At 44.6% G+C, this 27,323-nt stretch overlaps 1 protein-coding gene across 1 annotated transcript in view; it reads right to left on the reverse strand.

The window, feature by feature from the left end:
• Window positions 1–1,064: 1,064 nt before the first annotated feature.
• The window catches only part of LOC147698089 (acetylserotonin O-methyltransferase-like), a 684,409-nt gene continuing 658,150 nt past the window's right edge, over window positions 1,065–27,323 (reverse strand). The window contains exon 8 of the mRNA XM_086934767.1: window positions 1,065–1,876. Coding sequence (XP_086790893.1) covers window positions 1,665–1,876 — 212 coding nt within the window. The 3' untranslated portion in view covers window positions 1,065–1,664. The remainder of the gene's footprint in view (window positions 1,877–27,323) is intronic.

Here is a 27,323-nt window from a genome sequence, read left to right on the forward strand (position 1 = left end):
GCCGCTCTTGGTTTGGTCAAACTTCCTAAGATAAAAAGAGCAAGATGGGGAGGAAAACGCTTTTCTTTCCTGGCAGCTAAGCTATGGAATTCAATTCCCGTCCATCTGAGAATGATTCCAAACCAATTGCTTTTTAGGAAGGAAATCAAAACCTGGGGCCAGATGTACGACGTTTTTTGCGGTCGCATGCGGGACTCGGCCCGTTTAGCGAACACAAAATGGGTCCTGGCATTTATAAACGCTATTTTACAAGTCAGTGACTCGCAAAATAGTGTTTGCGACACTCGCTATTAGGAAGGGGCGTCCCTTCCTACTAGCGAGTCACAATGGAATGTACCATTGTTTTCGCATTTGCAGCTGAAAAACACTTGCAGTTTACCACTTACTTCAAGTAGGTGAATGGATGTGAAAATAATTTTTAGGAGCAGGCAGTTGTCCCAGGGACCACTGCCTGCCCTTAAAAAATGAAACAGAAATGTTTAATTTTTCTTTTTTAAATGCAGCCCTTTTTCCTTACAGGAAAAAGGGCTGCATTTAAAAAAAACTGCTTTATTTAAAAAAGCAGTAACAGGCATGGAAGTTTGTTGACCCCAGCAGGACACCATCCCTGGGAGTGCTAGCCATTCCTAATGGGGTCGCAAATTGCACCTGCCTTATGAATAATAATGAGGCATGCAATTTGCGACACCAGTAGGAATCGCAAACAGTGTCTGAGACACTGTTGGAAGTCACAAATTGCGAGTCGCAAAACAATGCAATTTGTGACTTGCAAATTGGTAGGGTCGTACATCTGGTCCTAAGTATATTAAGCAATGTGTGTATATTAAGCAAACTTAAGTAATGACACCTGTGCAGGTGGTACCAATTCCAAGGTCCTGCAAATGAATACTGACTGACTGACTGAAAGTATTTTTAGAGCGCACTACTGCCGAGGCGTCTTGGCGCTGGTAAAGTAATTGAACACAACGCAGACAAGTTTAAAGCTGGGGTCCAGATGTACCAAGGTTTTGTGCTGCACTATCATGAAAGAAAACTACGCAAAGTGGCAGAAGCGTTTTACTTTCTAGCACACAGTTTATTTCTCTCATAGAAAGATATGCTTTCCATCATGAAGGCATTAAAGGAGGCAGATCAGTGCAAACGCATATATATATTTTTTTTGTTCATAGTATTTTAATAAACTTTTATAGGTAGAAGCATACAGTGGCAACCAAACAAATACACAGTTGGAAAGGATGGGTACATTGAGGAGAGGGGGGAACAGGCTGTGCATAGGTTGGTGAATCAAAGGATGAACAGCACGTATGGAGTTACAGAACACAGAGGCTGTAAGTCTTGGCGTTATGGTCACGCCATATCTCACAGATGATTTTAAAAGTTGAAGTAAATTAGTCGATTGAATATCATGTTTACCTGGGAGTAGCTTTTGACACTTGATATTTGTTTACATTCTAATCCCAATCTAAGACAGCAAGACATGCTTTGTGCATCAAAACGAATACAGGGTGTCTGGGGAAGCATAACATCTATAAGCATTATCCAGAACAAACCACAAGATAAACTGCAAAACACACACATAAAATCTGGCATTAAAGACAGCATTTAAGACAGCATGCCTGATCTCCCATTACACTTAGGGTGATACAAAGTAAGTACACAGCATGTTACTTTCTAGCCAATATTGCATCATATAACTTTCCAGTTATCTTGACTTCAATATCTCTAAACCCAGCTGCTTTCAGGAGCTTGGTGTATTCGGATGGAGTTTTCTCTTTGCCTTCGGTTCGTAACAACATAAGCAAGCTCGTGAGCTGGGCTACCAGAGGTCCACTGTTGTCTTCATTCAGAAAGCTTTCCACCAGGAGCACAGCACCACCTGGGAAGAACAAGGACAGCATTAGTTGGATTTCACATAACATAACATAACATAACATAACATAACATAACACATTTCCTCGTAAACAATATTTTCACAGCTCAGAAGTGCATGAAATGTGAATCATTTCTGATATTTCGGTGTTAGGATTAACTAATGCGAAAAATAAGTTACTGTCAAATTTCTTGAACGATTACAACTCTAGGACTTTTAACAGTGGTTCCCTGTCATACCAGTCTATTTGGTACCATGATTACTTTGAAGAAGACTTTGCGTATTTATTGATCTGTTGTAATTACTTGTGGATGTAAATAATTATACTAAAGGTAGCCATGTTACAAGAAGGATTTTGAAGCAGTCATTGTATCCCTTGCATTACATGTCCCATATACCCAGTTTTAGTTTTGAGAGGTTTTAGCCTAGGCATTGCTTTTCCACGGCGGCTTTTCCGCTGTGGAAAAGCATGTTGTCTTTTCAGTTTGGGGGCCCGTTGCGGGCCCCCAGGGTGTCAGGGGGTGGGGGGTGCACATGGGGGATACCTATGGTACCCCCCTGCATTTACAAGAACAAAGCGGCAGGCACCGCGCGGTGCCTGTCGCTTTGTGCATGTAAATGTAATACATGCATTTTTAAACTTGCGGCGGGTGCTGCTTCAAGCAGCACCCGCCGCAAGGTTAAAGATACGGGATGTGACCGCCAGGGTGGGGGTCACATCCTAATTTGCATGGAGGGACCGCCGCTGCCCATGCAGACGGTCCCTCTACCTCGGGGGTGGCGGACGGACGCAGGTCCGTCCACGATCCTAATGACCTCCTTAGTTTTTTGTTTTTTTTATGTTCAAAATATTTTATTAGTTTTTGCATAGATACATAAACAAAGACAATACAAAAAACAGTATTATAAATCAAAAATACCTAGAAATTTAAAATCATACAATAAGTAATTTTATCGATGGCTATGAAATACAATAGGTAAAACAATATTCTAGAATCCAATAAACATAAGAGTTTTTAACCTTCCCAAAGGAACCTTGAATAAAATTTAATTTGACTTCCCAGAGGTAATTTTAGATCACTTCTTTCACTCAACATTTAGCTCCTCACACCTGTATACACCACCATAATTGATTCATAAAGAACTAAGCCAAGGAGCCCTCTCGCAGGGCCTGTGGGGCATTGCAGTGCCGGCCCCACGAGGAGCAAAGTCCGAGATCAAGCATTAAACCCATATGGGTGTATGAGGGCAATACTTCCAAATAAGGAAGACCCCCTCTCATAGCCATAAATACCAAACATTGTTTTATTTTTTATTTTTCACATAAGAAACAAGTACCTTGGTTGCCTATATACAAGGAATTGACAACAATATGTCATGCAGACAGTTGCGCTGTGAAGCCAGATCTCAAAAACAATGGTGGGCACATAGACACCAGGTAGACATTTAATGTTCTCTTCTATTTACTTGAACACTAGTTAAATAGCCTTTGGGGAGACGGGGACAGTCAATGAATAGCATGAAGTAAGATGCTGAGATGTGCAACCCCTTCCACCCACTTGGGGAAACAATGATGAACAAAGTGTTAAATGCTCCTTTCACTCACGATGAGTTTTACTGCTAAGCACTACAAGTCCCAAGATGCCAGGAGCCACGCCCTAAAGGGCAGGACTTATTAATTGCATTGAAGCAAGAGAGGAACTTTAGCAGTCGAGCACAGAACCACTGACAAAGGGAACAGGAGTTCTCGAAACGCGTCTGGAGTTGTGCATTGAGAACTTTTAAGAAGTGGGAAACACGCTGCATTTTACAAGCAGGCGAAGTTCATTAAAATGGAAGCAAGAAAATTTGCGTAGTGGATTCACTCACAGGGGCAACCTTTTCGAATTAATGTTTGCGGCTTTGTCCGGCTGCGAGAGGATCCCGCTGCCTGAATGGCAGACCAGCGCTGCTCCAAGCAGGATGCAGCGCGAAATGGATGCAAATATTCCGGACTTCGTGGAAAAGCAAAGTAAGGTGCTGAGATGTGCAACCCCTTCCACCCACTTGCGGAAACAATGATGAACAAAGTGTTAAATGCTCCTTTCACTCACAATGAGTTTTACTGCTAAGCACTACAAGTCCCAAGATGCCAGGAGCCACACCCTAAAGGGCAGGACTTATTAAGTGCATTGAAGCAAGAGAGGAACTTTAGCAGTCGAGCACTGAACCACTGACAAAGGGAACAGGAGTTCTCGAAACGCGTCTGGAGTTGTGCATTGAGAACTTTTAAGATTTGGGAAACGTCATCAGTGATGTCACTGACCATGTCATGAATGATGTAATATGTGACATCATCAGCAGTGGATTGCGGGTGCGCGATATATAGTTAGTGCAACTAACTATATATGGAATTTCAATGGTTTTGTGTGAGTAAAATAAAGTTTGGTAAATGCTAATTCCTAACTATATATGGTATATAACCCATGGTTTTTTCAGTGAATTTTCAAGGTTTTGTAAATGCTAATTCCTAACTATATATGGTCTATAACCTATGGTTTTTTCAGTGAATTTCAATGGTTTTTTAATAGCAAATATCAAAAGCTTTAAAATGTCAAGTACGTGGTAGGTAAAAACATTTTCGTGTCTATGCACGCTGATGTGCTTTGAACGCTGCCCCCCCTCCCCCCCTCTTTTCTTTTAGGAGTATTCTCTCATTGCAGATAGTGAAGGGTAGGTAACGCAGGCCTTTGCCCCCGTTGTAATCCGTCGTGCCTGCTTCCCTCTCCATTTGATTGATTGTTATCCAAGCATTTACTGTTTTAGAAATGGTTCTCTTTGGTTCATTCTCTATTTACAAACAAGCACAGAGTCGCAATACTCTGTTTAGTATTTGCAGATAGTGAAAAATCGTTAGAAACAACAAAAGGAATCAAGCAAAATCAGTAGGCCACTAATGGGATCTCTTTTTGACCTCGCTAAAATAGAAACATTAGGAACAACCCCTCATGAGAAATATGAAACTAGTGAGAGGAACTGAGCTCGACGCCATGATGGCTGCAAGACAGCTCGGCTCCGCCGCCCACCCCGCCCAAAACAACGACAAACCCTATGCAAATATTATAAATCTATACAACACACCAGCAAAGTAACAGGGTAAAACGTTTTATTAAATAACTATTTACATGGCAGCCTGCTGCAAAATCGATCCAAATGCATGCCGCCGTTCCCGGGATTTCTCCCCGACTACTCTGCGGCCTACGAGATGGAGAGGCCGGGGCGTTGACTAGGCGGGGCCTCCGGCCGCAACCACAGCGCCAACGATCGCTGCTGACAGCCACTGATCTGAAGAACCGCTGCCTGTGGTGCCTCCCTGAGCCGCTTGACGGAGTACCCCGAGGGGCGGTGTGGTGGCGCGGACTCGGAGGGGGCGCTTGACTCCTGCCCCATCCCCAAGTCTTGTTGCCCTGGTGTGGTCTGAGATCGCCCCCGACATAGGCGGTCGGCTCCCGGGGTCAGGCGGAACTTGTTACCTTTTGGTGACTCTTCCATTCTGGACCTTGTCCCACAATCCGTTTGACCTGAAGACACGTCCTGCGGTGCCCTGGTCCAACCATCACATATACCTGCGCCAGGAGACGTCGTGGGGTGCACTGGAAGGGAGAGGCGGCGCGAACGAGCCTCCCCCACCTCCCCAGGTGGAGGTTTCTCAGCTACACCCCAGCGCTTCACTCCGCCACCTGAGTTGCGCCCGCTCCTGCGGCACAGGGCCTCGCTCGGCCAGCTGAATTGCGCCTGCTCTTGTTATTACAGCGTCTCACCCGCCATCCGGATGAATTGCACCCACTCATGCAGTACAGCGACAGGCGGCTGCCACGGAGCTTAGGAAATGGCGGTCGGCTCCACAGACTTGGGCCTGGCCTGCAAGGATTGCTCTGGGCAACCCTGGAACTCGGACGCTTGACGGCGTGGGGTGCACTGGAAGGGAGAGGCGGCGCGAACGAGCCTCCCCCACCTCCCCAGGTGGAGGTTTCTCAGCTACACCCCAGCGCTTCACTCAGCCACCTGAGTTGCGCCCGCTCCTGCGGCACAGGGCCTCGCTCGGCCAGCTGAATTGCGCCTGCTCTTGTTATTACAGCGTCTCACCCGCCATCCGGATGAATTGCACCCACTCTTGCAGTACAGCGAGAGGCGGCTGCCACGGAGCTCAGGAAATGGCGGTTGGCTCCACAGACTTGGGCCTGGCCTGCTAGGATGGCTCTAGGCAACCCTGGAACTCGGACGCTTGACTGCTAGGGCATGGGCCCCATTCCAAAAGCGTCCCCTCAGCCTTGAAGATTCTACAAGAGTCATCGGGGCCCCCGACTCCCGCAGACTTCCGGTGGGGAGCGACTGCCATGATTGTTCGCGGAATAGCCACGACGTACCACGGAATGCTCTCATGCTGACGCCGGCTTCAGTCTGAAACATCCAGAAACACTGTAGACTACCAATTCGATCAGTTCCGGTGGAGCCCCAACGTGACCCGGTAGAGAAGAACTTGCCCTCCCCTCTTTGACTGATGGTTCTTGTTGCCTGTCCCTTCTGTCATATGACGCGCCGCGTTAGCGCACCCGGAAGTGCTCCGGTGCGCGAGGCACGAAAAGCAGCGACCGGCGCGGCGCGGAGCGCGTAACATAAGCATAACAGGTCATGTGACTTGTTAATAAAACTTTTCATTGGTTCATTTCACTTTTGGGTTCCTAATGATGTAAGGCTAGGTCATGTGACCTAAAAATAACACTTTTCATTGGTTGAGAACTATTTTTTGTCCCAAATGATGAAAACCCCTCCTTGTTTCCTCACTCTGACTTTCATCTTTGTGAGAGGAAGACCTTTTATCATCACTTAGCAATAGCAAGTGTTGTAGCTTCAGCTGGTGCATCCCCACCACCACCACCACCACCTCCTAGGAAGAGAGTACCACCTCCTCATGTGGTGGTTGAGCAAGAGGTGCCCCCCCACACCTTCTTGTTGCCTGATTCAGCCAGCTCAATCGATCGAGCATGAGACTCTGTTGTGATCTGAAGAACCGCTGCCTGCGGTGCCTCACTGAGCCGCTTGACGGACGCCCCCGAAGGGCGGTGTAGTGCCGCGGACTGGGAAGGGGCGCTTGGCTCCTGCCCCCTCCCCAAGTCTCGCTCGGCCAGCTGAGTTGCGATTACTCTTGCGGCCTACGACATGGAGAGGCCGGGGCGTTGACTAGGCGGGGCCTCTGGCCGCAACCACAGCGCCAACGATTGCTGCTGACGGAGGGGAGCCTTGCCGGTGAGAGCCACTGATCTGAAGAACGGCTGCCTGTGGTTCCTCCCTGAACCGCTTGACAGAGGCCCCCCAGGGGCGGTGTGGTGGCGCGGACTGGGAGGGGGCGCTTAGCTCCCACCCCCTCCCCAAGTCTCTCTCGGCCAGCTGAGTTGCGCCTGCTCTTGCTATTACAGCGTCTCACCCGCCATCCAGCTAAATTTCACCCACTCTTGCGATACAGCGACTCTTCCATTCTGGACCTTGTCCCACAATCCGTTTGACCTGAAGTGTCAGGACTACAAGCACTCTTACCTGTGAGTTGCTTGTAGCTGGATTTCGCAGAGACGTTATGGACCGACTTCCCAAAGTCCTAGGCAACACCTAGTGACTTATAGTAGAACACCTAGGTAATTAAATAGAAAATAGGGAGGAGGGCCGGATATTGGACGCTACCTGGTTCCTGGGTTGTCGACCTGCGAGGCAACAAAGAAACTTATGTAACTAAAATCCTTATTTCCAACACTCGCCTATTTCTTGCACTTCTCTAAGCAGACTTCTTGTTAAACTTGTAAAAGGCCTACCTGCGACAATAAGTATCTAGGCGTCGCGTCCGTGTCGTCGTCGAGGGGTGAAGTGATGTGGACTCTTGAAGTTGAGGAGTTGAATTTTCAAAAGGAGAAATCTGTTCTTTCTCCTAGGAAAAACAATCACGCATGAATAAGTTACTCTGTTCACTTTTACTTCTCTTTTAACTCTCTAACTCTCCCCCTTCTCTTTGTGCATATCACTTACTTATACAACTCTGTGATATCCCTTCTCGCCTTCACCTCCTAGATGGGAACAATATTATACAAGAAAATACAATCTGCAAATCACGACATTCAAACTATAGTTCTTCAATCACCAAATACTTTGATATTCTTCTCAAAGCTTTGATTACTTTCTTTCAGGATGTAAAAATGTCCCCTTCCTGAACGTTCAAAAGTCACTGCAGTATTGCCAGGTAAGTTCGAGTCTTTTAAATATTTGCTGCTTGCTTGCGTTGGGCGCCTTAATTTAAAAGTAGAAAGATTTTTCACTTAGCTTTTCTTTTCCTTTCTGCAGGGATGTGCGCTGAACTCCAAGCGGAAATCAAGAAGACCTTCGGGAGCTTTCCGAGTTGCTGCGGTCGTCCAGGGTCAGAGAGCGCTTCAGGTGCGTTGTCCTCTGGAGCGTGGCGGAAGACGAAGCATCGAGAAGTCCTGGGTGTGGCTTTTTATAGTTGAGCCACGCCCGGGCGAAGAGGACGCATCGCGCACCGTTTACCTGCGTGCGTGTGCGTCAACAGCCCCGTCTTGACAGCAGACCTTCCCCGATATTCCGAACAACCAAAACAGAGCGAACCACTACAACAGAGCTTGGAAAATAACGTTTATCCTATTCCTGAAATACATGATACGATTAACCAAGTTCCCTAAAATAAGAATAATGAACAAGGTCATTGGTTACTCATGAATACTGTGACAAAAACGTTTCTGCACTAACACACATTACATATACTTTGGCGTGCTGGGTGCACGGGACAGGGGTGGGTTTTCAGAAGGGGCAAACATCTCTTTGCCACTGCGCAAAGGGGGCATGGGTTAGTGGATCATGACAGTACTCCCCTCTCAAGAGCCCTCCCAAAATCTGAGGAACAGGTCTAGGTTTAGCTGGATTTTGCAGATGAAAACGTTTCAAGCATTGAGGAGCATTCTGCAAATGTGATAAAGGCACCCATGTTCGTTCTTCAGGACCATAGCCCTTCCAATGAATTAGATAAAACAATTTACCTTGAACTCTTTTTGAATCCACAATCTTTTGAACCTCAAATTCAGGGACACCATCTACCTGGATGCTTGCGGGTTTGTCCTTAAATCTTGTTCTTGGATCACAAGGTTTGATTAGTGACACATGAAATACCGAATGAAATTTATACCGGTTTGGTAAACTTAACCTTACACTGACTGGATTTATTATTTTTTCGATAGAAAATGGTCCGATAAATTTGGGACAGAATTTTTTGCAAGTTCGTATCTTTAAATTTTTTGTAGATAACCACACTTTATCTCCTATTGAATATTTAGGTGGGGGTTTTCTATGCAAATCTGAATTTTCCTTTTGCTTTTCTTTTGCTTTTGCTAAATGATACTGAGCCAGTTCTTGAGTGTGGTTTATCTTCTTGATATGATCTTCTAAAGATGGCATATCAGATGGAATTAGTACAGAATCTGGAATGTTTCTGGGGTGGAATCCATAAGTACTAAAAAAGGGTGAAAAAGTAGTAGAGGAATTATCCATATTATTATAGGCAAACTCTAGTACCCAAAGTATATCTGACCATTCTCTTTCTTCTTCTACTAACGCACAACGTAAGAATTGTTCGATAGTTTGATTAGTTCTCTCCGTTAACCCATCCGTTTGGGGATGATAACCAGAAGAAGTACGTATGTCCATGCCTAAAGTTTTTCCTAAGTTTTGCCAAAAATGCGATATGAACTGAGGGCCTCTGTCGGAAATGATTACTGAAGGAATGCCGTGCAAACGAATAATTTCGTTAGAGAAGACGTGAGTTAACTCTCTGGCTGAAGGTATTTTTTTTAATGGGACAAAATGAGCCATGCGAGTAAAATGATCTACTACAGTTAGAATGGTAGTATAACCTTCTTTAGTTTTAGGAAGTTCCACAATGAAATCAAGTGATAATGTGTGCCACGGTTGAGGTGGAATTGGGAGGGGAAGTAAAAGACCACTGGGAGCCTGATGTAATGTTTTATTTTGTGAACAAATTTCACAGGTTTCAACGTAAGATTTAACATCGTTTAACAAAGTAGGCCACCAAAATTTTCTTTTTATCAACTGGCAAGTCTTGGCAACTCCTGGATGAGCCGACATCAAAGTGTCATGATGTGATTGCATCACTTTTTCCTGCAACTCTTGTGTGGGTACAAACATTTGGTCATTCATGTACAAGAGATTGTCCTTAATTTGTAACAGAGGATACAAATCATGCCATTCTTCCATTGTTTTTTCTTGTATCTTTTCTTTTATGTCATTCATTACCTCGGATACAATCACACCTATTTTAAAACAAGATTCAGATAACACTGGCTGAACTTCTCCTAGGATGCTATCTTTATCTTCAGAAATTCCTATGCGAGACAGAGCATCAGCTTTCAAATTTTCTTTTCCGGGTCGATAAGTAATTATGAAATTGTAATCGTTAAAAAACAATGTCCATCTTAGTTGTCTGGCAGTTAAGGCTTTTACCGAACGCAAAAATTGCAAGTTTCTATGATCAGTATAAATCGTCACAGGGTGCCTAACCCCTAACAAATAATGACGCCATTCTTCGAAAACTGCTTTTATGGCCAGCAATTCCTTGTCCGCAATGGCATAATTTTGCTCGGTTGGAGTAAGTTTTCTTGAATAAAATGCGATTGGATGCATCTGTCCAGTTTCCTTATGCCTTTGAGATAAAATACCTCCTATAGCAAGTTGAGAAGCATCCGCTTCTACTATGAAGGGTTGAGAAGGATCTGGATGCATTAACACTGGTGCTGTGGTAAATTGTTTCTTAAGATCTTGAAAGGCCTCCTCAGCTTCCTTATTCCATTCGAACTTAATGTTCTTTCTTAACAGTCTAGTTATTGGAGTGATCATGTGAGAAAAATTACAAATGAACCGTCTATAAAAATTAGCAAATCCAAGAAAGCTCTGGACTTGTTTTACTGAGGAGGGACTAGACCAGTCCAGAACTGCTTGGATTTTCTTTGGATCCATTTCGATTCCATTGGGGCTTAAGATATATCCTAGAAATTCTACTCGAGTGGTATGGAAAATACTCTTCTCGAGTTTAATATATAAGGAATTGTCAAGTAGTTTTCGAAGAATAGCTCTTACTTGTTTTACATGTTCCGTGGTTTCTTTTGAATAGATGAGTATATCATCAATATACACTATACAGCAAACGTCCAAAAATTCTCGCAATACCTCATTTATAAAAAATTGGAACGCTGCAGGTGCATTGCAGAGTCCGAATGGCATAACCTGGTACTCATATAAACCAAACTTAGTACGAAAGGCTGTTTTCCATTCATCACCACTTCTGACTCTTACCAAGTGGTAGGCACCTCGTGAGTCCAATTTCGTATAAATTGTGGCATCCTTCAGTTGGTCTAGAAGAGTGGGAATCAATGGAAGAGGATACCTGTTTTTGATGGTGACATTGTTCAAGGCTCGATAGTCGATACAAATTCGCAACTCTCCCCCCTTTTTAGGAATAAAAAAGAGGGGGGATGACACTGGAGATTTTGAATGGCGAATAAAACCATTGGCCAAATATTCATCCAAATATTCTCTCAAATGTTCGTTTTCCTTCTCGGTGAGAGCATAGATCCTGCTACAAGGTAGAGTAGCTCCAGGCACAAGGTCTATTCGACAATCAAAGTCCCGATGAGGTGGTAATGTATTAGCCTTTTTTTTGTCGAACACATCATATAAATCCGCGTACTCTTTTGGAACTCCTTCCAATAACAGAATGCTTTTTGAGTTCAAAGGGAAATTACTGCCTTGAACCACCCATTCAGATTCTGAGGATACCCAACAAGAAGATTGACAAAATTCGGAATCAAATAACACTGTCTTCTTAACCCAGTCAATCTTTGGGTTATGTTTTATCAACCAGGGTACGCCTAAGATTAAACGAAATTGGGGGGCATCAATTACATCAAAAGTGATTTTTTCTTCATGTTTGTTTAAACAAGTCATTAAGAGCATTTCCGTATTGAAGTGAATTAGCCCAGATGATAATTCTTTACCATCCACGGCTTTGACTACTTCGGGATTTTCTTTTGACTCAGTCTTAAATTTTAAATCTTTCAGGAAACAGGTATCAATAAAATTCCCCGTAGCTCCAGAATCGATTAAAGCATCAACCGTCCAAACCTTACCTTTATTTAGTACTGACTGTAAGGAAATTTTTATACTAAGATGATGGGATGTAATTACAGGAGTGACGGAGGCCAAGCTAGATAACATACTCGACAATCTGACCTCTTGATTAGCCGAGCTAACTAGTTTTCCGACTGCTGAACTAGACCTACCTCAGAGCTTTTGATTTTAGGTTTAGTTGGACGAACTGGACACTCTTTAACGAAATGCCCAGACTTTCCACAGTAAAGACACTGATTAAGTTTTCTCCTTTTGTCCTTTTCTTCCTTACTTAATGGTCCTTTTATGGTTCCTATCTGCATAGGTTCTCCAAAATCCAACTTAGGTGAAGTGTCTGATTTTACACTACTGATTCTGTCCTTGAAAGACAACACTTTGTTGTGGTCTGATTTTCCTTTCTCCCCTCTTCGTTCAGATAACCGATGGTTCAATTTTACTACCAAATCTATGAAATCCTCTATATCATCTGGTGGATCCAGGATTTGTGTGACCATGTCTTTAAGCTCATCCTTTAGCCCTTTATAAAAGATTGACACTCGCTTATCCTCTGGCCAGCGTGCTTCAATCACTAGTTTGTTAAACTGTGATATGTAATGTAAAAGATCGGAAGAGCCCTGTTTTAAATGTAAAAGTTCATGGTCAGAAGATTGAACAAAAACATGTTTGGCAAACAGTTTTCTCATGGTGTTCTTAAATCGTCTAAGGTCATAAAGAATTGGGTCATTTCGCTCAACTATAGGCACAGACCATTGAGCCGCATCACCACCTAAATAGGATAAAATAAACGCTATCTTGGAAGAATCGTCCGGAAACGCAATTGGTTTTGCGATGAAATGTAGCTGACATTGGTTCATAAAGATGGAAAACTTATTATTATCCCCATAAAATCTTTCTGGAGGTGCTAAAGGTACAGGCACAGGTGTTACTACTTGAATCTGAGTTGGGGTTGTAGAAGAATCAGTGCTTGAATGTAGGGTTTGAAACCCAGGTTGAAAGGTAGCTGGTTTCAAAACTGATTTTTGACTAGGGGAAAAACTCCAGGTACTGGGTCCGGATTGTATATTATGCTGAATTACTGTAACATCCCTACGAAGGGCTACACTTTCTTCCTGTATAGCAGTTAACATATTGGCGATGTCTTGCAGAGAAATCTGATCAGCAGCATCCATAACGTCTGGGCGAAATAATTAACGTGGGCTTCGTCTTCTGTCAGGACTACAAGCACTCTTACCTGTGAGTTGCTTGTAGCTGGATTTCGCAGAGACGTTATGGACCGACTTCCCAAATTCCTAGGCAACACCTAGTGACTTATAGTAGAACACCTAGGTAATTAAATAGAAAATAGGGAGGAGGGCCGGATATTGGACGCTACCTGGTTCCTGGGTTGTCGACCTGCGAGGCAACAAAGAAACTTATGTAACTAAAATCCTTATTTCCAACACTCGCCTATTTCTTGCACTTCTCTAAGCAGACTTCTTGTTAAACTTGTAAAAGGCCTACCTGCGACAATAAGTATCTAGGCGTCGCGTCCGTGTCGTCGTCGAGGGGTGAAGTGATGTGGACTCTTGAAGTTGAGGAGTTGAATTTTCAAAAGGAGAAATCTGTTCTTTCTCCTAGGAAAAACAATCACGCATGAATAAGTTACTCTGTTCACTTTTACTTCTCTTTTAACTCTCTAACTCTCCCCCTTCTCTTTGTGCATATCACTTACTTATACAACTCTGTGATATCCCTTCTCGCCTTCACCTCCTAGATGGGAACAATATTATACAAGAAAATACAATCTGCAAATCACGACATTCAAACTATAGTTCTTCAATCACCAAATACTTTGATATTCTTCTCAAAGCTTTGATTACTTTCTTTCAGGATGTAAAAATGTCCCCTTCCTGAACGCTTCAAAAGTCACTGCAGTATTGCCAGGTAAGTTCGAGTCTTTTAAATATTTGCTGCTTGCTTGCGTTGGGCGCCTTAATTTAAAAGTAGAAAGATTTTTCACTTAGCTTTTCTTTTCCTTTCTGCAGGGATGTGCGCTGAACTCCAAGCGGAAATCAAGAAGACCTTCGGGAGCTTTCCGAGTTGCTGCGGTCGTCCATGGTCAGAGAGCGCTTCAGGTGCGTTGTCCTCTGGAGCGTGGCGGAAGACGAAGCATCGAGAAGTCCTGGGTGTGGCTTTTTATAGTTGAGCCACGCCCGGGCGAAGAGGACGCATCGCGCACCGTTTACCTGCTTGCGTGTGCGTCAACAGCCCCGTCTTGACAGCAGACCTTCCCCGATATTCCGAACAACCAAAACAGAGCGAACCACTACAACAGAGCTTGGAAAATAACGTTTATCCTATTCCTGAAATACATGATACGATTAACCAAGTTCCCTAAAATAAGAATAATGAACAAGGTCATTGGTTACTCATGAATACTGTGACAAAAACGTTTCTGCACTAACACACATTACATATACTTTGGCGTGCTGGGTGCACGGGACAGGGGTGGGTTTTCAGAAGGGGCAAACATCTCTTTGCCACTGCGCAAAGGGGGCATGGGTTAGTGGATCATGACATGAAGACTCGTCCTGCGGTGCCCTCGCAAGGCGGCCTGGTCCCTGAATGTGTGCAGGGGGACGGTATATCTCGCTCGGCCAGCAGAGTTGCGCCCACTCTTGTGGCCTACGACATGGAGAGGCCGGGGCGTTGACTAGGCGGGGCCTCCGGCCGCAACCACAGTGCCAACGATCGCTGCTAAAGGAGAGGAGCCTTGCCGGTGAGAGCCACTGATCTGAAGAACAGCTGCCTGCTGTGCCTCCCTGAACCGCTTGACGGAGGCCCCCGAGGGGCGGTGTGGTGGCGCAGACTGGGAGGGGGCGCTTGGCTCCTGCCCCCTCCCCAAGTCTCTCTCAGCCAGCTGAGTTGCGCCTGCTCTTGCTATTACAGCGTCTCACCCGCCATCCGGCGGAATTTCACCCACTCTTGCGATACAGCGACTCTTCCATTCTGGACCTTGTCTCCCCAGAGGTACATCACCTTACACAGACATGCACTCTGATCTCCTTGGCCTCAGTCAAGCATCAATAGTAAGATTTTCATAGGTGAGTGTAGGTTCATGGTTTTCCATCCACAGACTAAAAGCCTGGAGTGGGAGTGAAAGAACCATAACTAGGTAAGAAGGAAGGCAGAGGCTGTAGGAAGGACTGTGGATATGGTATGTTGCTTGGTCCAGGGGTCCGGCAGAACTTTTTGCCTTTTGGTGACTCTTCCATTCTGCACCTTGCCCCACAATCCGTGTGACCTGAAGACACGTCCTGCGGCCTGGTCCCTGAATGTGTGCAAGGGGACGGTATTGATTGGATCAAGATGGCGGCTTCACACAAAGCTGACTCAAGTGTTGCTGCTGATGCTATGCAAACAAAAACTGGTTTTCAGTTTGTACATTCTTCAGGATTTTTCCATCCAAGGCATCACAACATTTAGGAGCAGAGCCCAGAGTTCTGGGGTTCTATCCTGGAAACGCTGTGAGAATGTTGTACTACTTGCTACTCTGATACAAGCATGTGAATCTATGAAAGATTCAATACTGGAGAAGAAACTAGTTACTTACCTGTACACTATGGTTCTCCAGTATTATCTTTCATAGATTCACATGCGCCCGCCCACCTCCCTGTTTCTCAGGTAGAACTTTTTACCTCTGGGTACATCCAAGTCTCTCACTTAGGGCTGGAAATCTGAGGTAGGAGAGCTCTGCTGGGGAGTGTGATGTCAGGGCTTTCTGCTGATTGGCTGATTTATGGACCAAACAATAAGGAGGTCTGATTACCAAATTATTCATTCCCTATGGGATTCTCTATGCAGTTTTTCTTCTCTATAATACTGCTTTGGTCATTCTGTTACGGTGAGACTCCCACCATGACGTCGGGGAAGATACATAAAAAATATTAAAAAAAGAAATAAAATAATTTTTGCCAGCAATATTAGAAATTGGGTTGTTCTTTGACTAGAATGTGAGCCATGGTCAAGTGATAACTACAGTCTCTTGCAGGGTGAACCACAAAAAGTCACTAATTTTACCTGTGGGTAAATATTACCTTGGGTAGGTTGGCACAAAAGCAGTCAGGCCTAACGTAGAGGTAAAGTGTAAAGTATTAATGTCGCCCACTAACAGTAATGAAGTGAAAACATGATACAAGAAAAATCTAAAACCCATAAAAAAAGAGTACATTTTAATAAATAATTTGACAACAAAATGACGAAATTCCAGTTAGTAGAACCGGAGTTATGAATTTTCAAAGCTTTTAGTAAAAACTAGTGTCTATAAGATCAAAGCACCAAAAAGCAAAAATGAGAACTTAGACAAATTTTGGTCCAAAAGTGCTCTGAGAACCAGGATGAATCCTGGACCAGAATGCTCACCTGTCCACCAGAGGTGCATTGATGGTCATATTTACTTTGAAGCTTCTCCCACTACGTTCTTCTCCGCAGCAGCAAATCCTTTTCAGCAGTCCTTTACCAAAGGGGTATATGACCTTGTGGAACCAGCCTAGGCTGCATTATCCCACTGGAGATTTTTCATCTTCCATTCGATGACTGAGTCCAAAGTAGAAATCTTCACTGCGGCTTCGACCCAAGGTCATAACAACGATGAAGCTCTCTCCTCCCACACCTCCTGCAGTCTTGCCCCGCTGAACTTTACCTTTGCAGAACATTTTTCTCAGAAATTCTTCTAAGTTCTGAGGCAAGCGCTGACCAGGCCCAATCCAATTCTTGTGTCTGAACCACGCTTCATTGAGGTCATCCATATTTTTTTACTCTGATCCAGCCTCGCGCGACTAGATATCCGCAGTTGGCAAATTGAACCTTTGGATGCACTTTTTTACAAAAAACTTTAAAAATTCATAACTCCGGGTTCTACTGATAGATGTTTGTAATTTTGGTGTCAAATGGTTTATTAATATGTACTCTATTTTTCTACATTGGTCTTGAATTTTACTTTTGCTGTGTTTTCACTTTATTAATGTTTGTGTGCTGCATAAATACTTTACACATTGCCTCTAAGTTAAGCCTGACTGCTTTTTGTTCCAAACTACCCAAGTTCACTTTCAAGATACAGTGGCTGTCGCTTCACCAAGGCTCACAACCCAGTCAAACAACAACCCAATTTCTAACAATGTTGTTCTGAAAACCTGGACAGATCTGAAACCCGGACAGATCTGAAAACCCAGCTACATCTATATGCTTGGTGACACAGCCCATCCAAATCTTAGTCGAAAGCCACATTTTGTATAGCCTTTAAAACTCATCAGCCCTCAGCTTCATTACAATCAAACCCATCAACCGGTCCTCGGTTCCTATTGTGTCCATCTTTGCAGCTGTATGTCAGGCTCTACTGCCATCTAACATGCCACCAGTGCTCAAACCCAACTTCCAGCCTTTGGTCACCCTCTCATGGTACCAGCATTTACAGCCCATGCTAGCCCTCATAGTTGTGTGGACAGCTTTATATCCAACTCTGCTAATCATCAGTGTCCTACTCCCAGTCATTATAGCCTATCAGACATTTTCCTGCTGGCATTTCGAGGGCCTCTTTTGGATCTGAGTCCACTCTAGCACCCTTCAGATCTCTTCTGCTGTTCTCTGCCCTCAGAGGTCTCATGTTCTGCAACTCCAAGACTGCTCCACATTTCTCTTCCTGAAAACCATTAGGTCCTAGATCTTCCTGAATTTAAAATCCCCTGCTGCCCCTTAGAGAATACGAGTCCATCAGTTAGCCCTAAAACGACTCCACTTATCTTTAGCCCCATGCTGTTTGAAGACTCCTCTGCAGCTCTACATGAACTCCTCAGCAGTCCCTCAGGGCACTGGTGTCTCGTGAACTTTGAAAGTGGTCAGGTACAAATTCATATCTGAAACTAGAGGATAAACATTAGTGCACTGAATGAGCATCTCACCCACTACCCACTAATTTGGAGGAATAAGGGGAAATAATTTTTCTAAAAATGTCCAAACAGTGCATACTCCTGCAAAAAAGCCCAGATCCATTGTCCAATGTCTACTTTTCACAAGTGAGTCTGAACCTCCCCACTAGAGTGGTCATTGGGCTGTGAGACATGGCAAACAGAGTGCCCATTGTAATATGAGGTAAACAAAGCAAAGAGAGGTCACAGTGTGATGCTGAAAAAGATAGAAAAAACTGCAGATAATGAGGTTTTCTTAGGAGAAAGGGGTTGAAAGTGATGAGGATTAAGAGAATGAAAAGAGATTGAAACGCAAAGAAGACCTGGATAGGGTTACACAGAAAGGAAACACACGTAGGACAGTGGGCCAAAAAAATAGGTAGTGACATAGACAAAATGATAGGGTGGCATACTGATATAGGAAAGGGTCAAGATGGTTATGAAAGAAGAGATTTAATATACGGGGCGGGATGGCAAAAGGTAAGAAACAGGTAAGAGAGTGACAAGAGTGAAACACAAAGATGGGAAATTCTGGGAAGAGCATTCACAGTGACAGAGCAATGAGAGATGGGTGAAGAATGGAAGAAATTCAATAACATGACACAAGGGATAAGTAGCGGAGATATACAGGAAATTCAAATGGAGATATTGCGCTGATAAGGGACGAGAAAGACAGAGAGGTGATAAGACATCTCAAGTAATCCAACTGTACAAGTTTGCAATAAGGAATCAGGCAAACCTACTCCAACTCTTCTCCAGTACAAATTTCATCTACAGCTTTCACACATTTCATCTACCTCTTTTTCACTTTCCTAGTTATATCAAAATGAGCAGCTTTTTGAAATAATTGGCCATATTTGTAGTTTCCAAAAAGGAATAGTAAAATATGTTGTTAGGCAGCACCCAAGGTTTCAGATGCCCAATGACGTGGATCTATGATGTTACAATGCGTTATTTTACAACGCATGCTGTAACATCGCAACTTTTACAACGCAGGTTCCATTACAACGGATGTCATTACAACGCAGGATATTACATAGCAGATGGTATTACAACGCATACCATTACATCGTAAGTATAGGTAAGTTTAATTTATTTTAAAAAATGAAATTAAGTTAATTTTATTAATTTTATTTTACTAATATAATTAAAATAATTTAAAAATGTAATTAATATAATTTATTTAAATAAGTTTAATTTAATTTTAAATAGGAATTAATGTAATTTAATTAAATTAATATAATTTTATTAATTTAATTTAATAAATTTAATACTAGTAATTAATTAAATATACTTAATTTAATTTAATAAATATAATTGTATTAATCTTAAAATTGTAATTAATTTTATTAAATAAATTTAATTAATTTTAATTTAATTAATTATTTTAATTTAATTAAAGTCGTACTTTAAAAAAAGAAACCCTAAAAATACCCCTGAACCCCAAAACCCAAACCCTGCCCTAAAACCTAAAAACACCCCTGTACCCCAAAACCCAAACCCTGCCCTAAAACCTAAAGACACCCCTGTACCCCAAAACCCAAACCCTGCCCTAAAAACACCCCTGTACCCCAAAACCCAAACCCTGCCCTGAAACCTAAAAACACCCCTGTACCCCAAAACCCAAACCCTGCCCTAAAACCTAAAAACAACCCTGTACCCCAAAACCCAAACCCTGCCCTAAAACCTAAAAACACCCCTGTACCCCAAAACCCAAACCCTGCCCTAAAACCTAAAAATACCCCTGTACCCCAAAACCCAAACCCTGCCCTAAAACCTAAAAACACCCCTGTACCCCAAAACCCAAACCCTGCCCTAAAACCTAAAAACACCCCTGTACCCCAAAACCCAAACCCTGCCCTAAAACCTAAAAACACCCCTGTACCCCAAAACCCAAACCCTGCCCTAAAACCTAAAAATACCCCTGTACCCCAAAACCCAAACCCTGCCCTAAAACCTAAAAACACCCCTGTACCCCAAAACCCAAACCCTGCCCTAAAACCTAAAAACACCCCATTACCCCAAAACCCAAACCCTGCCCTAAAACCTAAAAACACCCCTGTACCCCAAAACCCAAACCCTGCCCTAAAACCTAAAAACACCCCTGTACCCCAAAACCCAAACCCTGCCCTAAAACCTAAAAATACCCCTGTACCCCAAAACCCAAACCCTGCCCTAAAACCTAAAAACACCCCTGTACCCCAAAACCCAAACCCTGCCCTAAAACCTAAAAACACCCCTGTACCCCAAAACCCAAACCCTGCCCTAAAACCTAAAAATACCCCTGTACCCCAAAACCCAAACCCTGCCCTAAAACCTAAAAACACCCCTGTACCCCAAAACCCAAACCCTGCCCTAAAACCTAAAAACACCCCTGTACCCCAAAACCCAAACCCTGCCCTGAAACCTAAAAATACCCAAACACCCCAAAACATATACCTCAGTACCCCAAAACATATACTCCTATACTCATACTTATTTTAAAAATTACTTAAATTAATATATTTAATTTATAACATTAAAAAACATAAATAAATATATTTATTAATAATTAATATTAATTAAATTAATTAAATAAAATTAAATAAAATTAAAAAAAAATTAAATACTTACCAATACTTACGATGTAATGGTATGCGTTGTAATACCATATGCTATGTAATATCCTGCGTTGTAATGACATCCGTTGTAATGCAACCTACGTTGTAAAAGCTGCGTTGTAACAGCATTACGACGTAAAAGTTGCGTTGTAACAGTAACGCACCCAATGACGTTGACAATGGTCGAGAAAGTAGACATAAGTAATAAGAAAGACAACCCCAGGGACAGAATTATCAAATTGATGGGGAAAATGAAAGCTCTCTTCCCCATTTGTCTATTCCATTAAAAAAATTAACATGCGATCCCCCTTGAAAATATACAGGTGGTTTGTGCTGAATATGAACAAGGAGGAAAAAAGCAGATATCTCCCTTGCCAACCCATGTCATTTAAAAGTCACCTGGGGTTGATTGAAATCAGAAGGTTTTATCGCAAGTGATTCACAACACTTATTTCATTTTGGCCATAGCATGAAAGTAGGTACATCGTTCTCCCTGTTGCAGAAAAGGCTGGCAGTTAGCTTAATTTTGGGAAACCTTTGTGCCCATTCTGGGCCAATGCATTTGCAGCACCAGATGGGAGCCAGGCTAGGATGATCAATAATGTTTTAGAGACAGTGCAAAAATGTTTTAGATACAGTGTGTGTCTAGCCTGTGAAGACACAGACAGGGTGGGACGTGCCTACAAAGATAGGTATGCTGCTCCGCCCCGACTGTGCCTCCCAATCCAGCACCCAGGGGCTGCCCTACATCAATGTGATGGCAAAAATGGCTTTTCAGATGCACTTTCTTTGCACCATGGGATTGTTCAAAGTAAATCCCTACAATTTGGTGTCCTTCTAAGACCACTGTACATATGCACTTGAAATTGAGCTTCCTCAAAATGCGTGTCTGTCTGATTTCTATCAAAGTGAGTGTCAAAACAGGCACTAATGATAATGTTTAAAACAACATTTTTGATCTTCATCAAACAGAAATATTGTCTTCTTTTGATTGCAAATGTGAGGTGGTGGAGCCCCAATGCCCTAATAGACATGCTGCAGCTGCCTCAGAGCCAACGTGTCAGACCACAGAATCTCCATTGCAGGAACCAAGGCACCATGCATGTCTTCGGGCCCCCTCTTGCCATCCCTAGGGATCCTTCTGCTGGTGATTCTAGCCTTACTACCTATTCTTGGAGACTCACAACTGAAACTCACAGTCCTCATTTGAGCCCTCAAGCAGTTCATCTGGCACTCAAGAAAACCCTAAATTGCCCTCAACCAGCCCTAAGAACTCTTCAGATTCCCCCAAATGTCCCCACAAACCCTCAAATGGCACACAAACCTCTTCAGCTTACTCTTGTTCCCCATCCTGAGTCTACTGAAGGCCATCCAGTGGACTTTAGAGCCCCCCAACTAGTTCTGAGGCTTACTCTGCTGGCCCATATGGCTCTCATGCACCGTTTACTAGCCCTCACCGCTTCTTACTGACACTTTTAAGACCTTCACCAAGCCTTATATTGGCCCTGAGAACTCTACTTATAAATTCAGCAATCTGATCATGACCACATGCTTTATTTTACAGGGCACCAGGCTACTCTGATTACCCTTAAAGGCCTCCATGCTAGCCGTTAGGACCCGACCCTAGCCTTTAAACCCTTCATTTAACAATCAGAGCCACCAAATTAGATTTAGTGACCCTAGGCTATACCAAAAACGTATCAGCTAACGAATAAATGAATAAAATAACACTTGTAAAGTGCAGATGCTACTTGTAAAAGCCAATTTTGAAATACAGTACACATTTAGGCAATGCAAAGGAAAGGTTAAAGTTTTTCTTAAACTGAATACAATCATGGATGATTTTTACAGAGTGAAAGTGAGTTCCAATATTTGGACGTCAGGAAGGGTTCAGTTGCTCTTGTAGGCTTTACTAGTGGAAGTAATGTTCAGGTGATTAGCCAAGGTAGATCATAGTTATCTCGTGGTTACATAATGAACACATTATTTGTAAATTTACGGGTCGGGCTGATTGATGCATATTGTTTTAGAAGTGGAACATTTGGCCACTGGGAGGCAATCAAGGCTGCTGAAGTGTCCCAGGAAATAGGCCACGGGAGGGATATCAAGAACAAGATGGGATGCCATGTGTTGACTAGTCTGCAAATGGTGATTGAAAATTGCAGAAAACCCCAGATATAATGAAATCTCTTAATCAAGTTGGGTCATCGTTGTAGACTGAATTGCAGATTTCTGACAGGCCATATGTAAGAAAAGAATGATTTTGAAAAGCATTCTAAGATAATAGGAACATTATGAGGACACTGCAGGGATAAGGTTGTTGAAAGATAATATACTGTCAAAAATGAATCCTAAATTATGTGCTTCTGTCCCTAGTGCAGGTATAGAGTCTAGAGCTAAGGACAATTTATGCTTGTCTAAATAGCAGCATTTCTAATTTAACTTGATATAGTTAAAGAGATCTAGAACCTAATTTATAATTTGGGCAAGCGCTGTCATTTCACAGGGGGATGGAGGTAATTACCCAGTCCCATAGCATAGGGACCACCCATTAAATTTATGAACGACCACCAAGCAGACGGGTATTTATAATGTAGTGACAAGAACTGCTGTCATGGAAGTTCCTGCCAAAGCATGTTTCTGTTTGGCGCAAGGTTGGCCCAGCCTGATGCAACTCTGCACCAAACAGTTGTCTTTTTTTTTTTTAAAGTAATGCCCCCTCCCAATGGAAGTCATTTACCATGGCAAAGGGGCAACAAACAGTAACATTTCGCTATATATCCTCCAATCCTGATTGAACATATAGCCATTTCTCTGACAGCGCTTTCTCTGCCGGGCAGTCAGAGATGTCTAAAATGATCAGTGCAGACTGCCTCTCTTAACTATAATGAGACTTAGAATTTGTTCCTACCATATTGAAGGTAAAAACTTGACTGGGCTGAATCAGCGCGGCTGTGTTTCCCTAAAAATGAAGATAGTTGTCAATGTGCCTGTCTTTAAACCAATGCTTAATTTGAGCTGGTGGTTTCCAGTGCTTGGCATCAGCACTTAATTGTCAGCACTGACACTTGTGACAGTCTGTCACAAATTGGCGCTGTCTGGCTCATTTAGACATGACCCAAAGAGTTCTGTTAACACTTTGATTAATTTACTAGTAGAGTTATTAGCTGAGTCAATTCTAGATAAATAGTAATGTTCTCTGACAATTGTAACATGTTTGTGTAGATTCTGTTCACGATTCAGATGACGCTTTGGCAGAAGTCGAGTCTCTAAATGCATTTTCATCTTTTACACATGCATTTTAAGGCCTCTGTAATCCAAGGGAATGACAGTGAGTTTTCTGAGTTTTAGTCTTCAGTGGTACAGGGGAGTCAAGTACTTAACATTGAGTCAAGTGGAATACAAGTGAATACTGCAGCAGAAGCTTTATTAAAAGCAGTGACTTGCCACTAGCATTAGACTTCTGTTTGCTGTTAGCAATTAGATCTGAAGGGGATCGCTAGGTAATTAGTCCACAGTAACCTAAAAGAGGGAGATATGAGGTTCAGGACCAGGTTTTAAAATAGGAGCAAGATTGTAACTAAGTATGGGTGAAATTTGCGAATTCGCGGTACGCGAATTTGTACGAAATGGCAAAAAATTCGGCGAGTTCGTGATTTTTTTCCGCGTACTCGCGGATTTTTGAACCATTTGCACAAATATGTGACCATGTGTGCCTGTAACTTTGCCAACGCACCAAAAGGCGCCGAGGTCCCTTGAGTGAGCTGGCCATTATAGTGGGGATGGGCGGGAAGATGTTTCATACCGCTAGTGTGTGGTGGATGAGGCCAAACGGGCGGGGTTTCTATGCGAGTTCACATGCATCTCGTTTATAAAGGGTCAGAGACCGAGCAGAGCAGCAGATGAGGAGAAAGCAGCCTCCTGGTCACAGGAGCTACGCGGGGATGGCGCTCGGGAAACTCATGGATGCAAAAATACGTTTGGCACAGGACCCCAGAATCCTTCAGATGTCCAAGATAGCTCTGCTGCGCGTGTTGGTACAAAGACATTCTGATCCTGCTCAGTGGGTTCAGGCGCATGCAGCTGCTGCTGCTGGACAATGTTCCATCTCATACTAAACTGCCCCGTACAGGCATATGCTGGCGCTGGACAGTAGGTTGCAGTGGCATGCGGGTGCTCTACACCTGGTACATGCGCATACAGGTGCCAGGGGGGACAGGTGTTTATTGGTGCTGTGTAGCAAGTTATGACTTTACATTTTGACTTCACCAGACGGTGGTACCACCTACACGGATCAAGAGCATCCAGGCACCAGACTTCATGGTGCAAGAGCATAATGGTGCTGTGCGGTACGGGTATATATGTACTGGGGCAGGGGGGCGCTTAGCACAATGTGTGCTCACACCCAGAGGGCTCCCAGGCAATTGAGCACAAATGATTTTCACACTGAGAGGGCTCCGGGGCAGTTCAGCAGCACGGGGGTTCACACCCACTGGGCCCCGGGGCAATTCAGTTGCGCATGGGCTCAAAACCCCTGTGCAGCTCAGCAGCACGGGGGCTCACACCCACAGGGCTCCCGTGCAGTTTAGCAGCACCACCCTCTGGTTCATTACTGCCATCCTCTGGTTCATCACTGCCACCCTCTTGTTCACTACTGCCACCCTCTTGTTCACCACTGCCATCCTCTGGTTCATCACTGCCACCCTCTGGTTCACCACTGCCACCCTTTGGTTCACCACTGTCACCCTTTGGTTCATCACTGTCACCTTCTGGTTCATCGCTGCCTCCCTCTGGATCATCACAGCACCCTCTGGTTCACCACTGCCACCCTCTGGTTCATCACTGCCACCCTCTGGTTTATCACTGCCACCCTCTGGTTCATCACAGCACCCTCTGGGTCACCATTGCCTCCCTCTGGTTCATCACTGCCACCCTCTGGTTCACCACTGTCACCCTCTGGTTCATCACTGCCACCCTCTGGTTCACCACTGCCACCCTCTGGTTCATCACTACCACCCTCTGGTTCACCACTGCCACCCTCTGGTTCATCACTGTCACCCTCTGGTTCATCACTGCCACCCTCTGGTTCACCACTGCTACCCTCTGGTTCATCACTGTCACCCTCTGGTTCATCACTGCCACCCTCTGGTTCATCACTGCACCCTCTGGTTCACCACTGCCACCCTTTGGTTCACCACTGCCACCCTCCGGTTCATAACTGCCACCCTCTGGTTCACCACTGCCACCCTCTGGATCATCAGTGCCACCCTCTGGTTCACCACTGCCACCCTCTGGTTCACCACTGCCACCCTCTGGATCATCACTGTCACCCTCTGGTTCATAACTGCCACCCTCTGGTTCATCACAGCACCCTCTGGTTCACCAGTGCCACCCTCGGGTTCATCACTGCCACCCTCTGGTTCACCACTGCCACCCTCTGGATCATCACTGTCACCCTCTGGTTCATCACTGCCACCCTCTGGTTCACCACTGTCACCCTCTGGTTCACCACTGCCACCCTCTGGTTCATCACAGCACCCTCTGGTTCACCACTGTCACCCTCTGGTTCATCACTACCACCTCCTGGTTCATCACTGCCACCCCCTGGTTCATCACTGCCACCCTCTGGTTCACCACTGCCACCCTCTGGTTCACCACTGCCACCCTCTGGTTCAACCCTGCCACCCTCTGGTTCATCACTGCCACCCTCTGGTTCACCACTGCCACCCTCTGGTTCATCACAGCACCCTCTAGTTCACCACTGCCACCATCGGGTTCACCACTGCCACCCTCTGGTTCATCACTGCCACCCTCTGGTTCACCGCTGGCACCCTCTGGTTCACCACTGCCACCCTCTGGTTCAGCCCTGCCACCCTCTGGTTCATTACTTCCCCCCTCTGGTTCACCACTGCCACCCTCTGGTTCATCACAGCACCCTCTAGTTCACCCCTGCCACCATCGGGTTCACCACTGCCACCCTCTGGTTCATCACTGCCACCCTCTGGTTCACCGCTGGCACCCTCTGGTTCATCACTGTCACCCTCTGGTTCACCACTGCCACCCTCTGGTTGATCACTGTCACCCTCTGGTTCATCACTGCCACCCTCTGGTTCATCACAGCACCCTCTGGTTCACCACTGCCACCCTCTGGTTCACCACTGCCATCCTCTGGTTTACCACTGACACCCTCTGGTTCATCACTGCCACCCTCTGGTTAATCACTGACACCCTCTGGTTCATCGCTGCCACCCTCTGGTTCATCACAGCACCCTCTCATTCACCACTGCCACCCTCTGGGTCACCACTGCCATCCTCTGGTTCATCACTACCACCCCCTGGTTCATCACTGCCACCCCCTGGTTCATCACTGCCACCCTCTAGTTCACCACTGCCACCCTCTGGTTCACCACTGCCACCCTCTGGTTCACCCCTGCCACCCTCTGGTTCATCACTGCCACCCTCTGGTTCACCACTGCCACCCTCTGGTTCATCACAGCACCCTCTAGTTCACCCCGGCCACCATCGGGTTCACAACTGCCACCCTCTGGTTCATCACTGCCACCCTCTGGTTCACCGCTGGCACCCTCTGGTTCATCACTGTCACCCTCTGGTTCACTACTGCCACCCTCTGGTTAATCACTGTCACCCCCTGGTTCATCACTGCCACCCTCTGGTTCA

Source organism: Lissotriton vulgaris, chromosome 8 (genome assembly GCF_964263255.1).
Source record: "Lissotriton vulgaris chromosome 8, aLisVul1.2, whole genome shotgun sequence".
NCBI lineage: Eukaryota > Metazoa > Chordata > Amphibia > Caudata > Salamandridae > Lissotriton > Lissotriton vulgaris.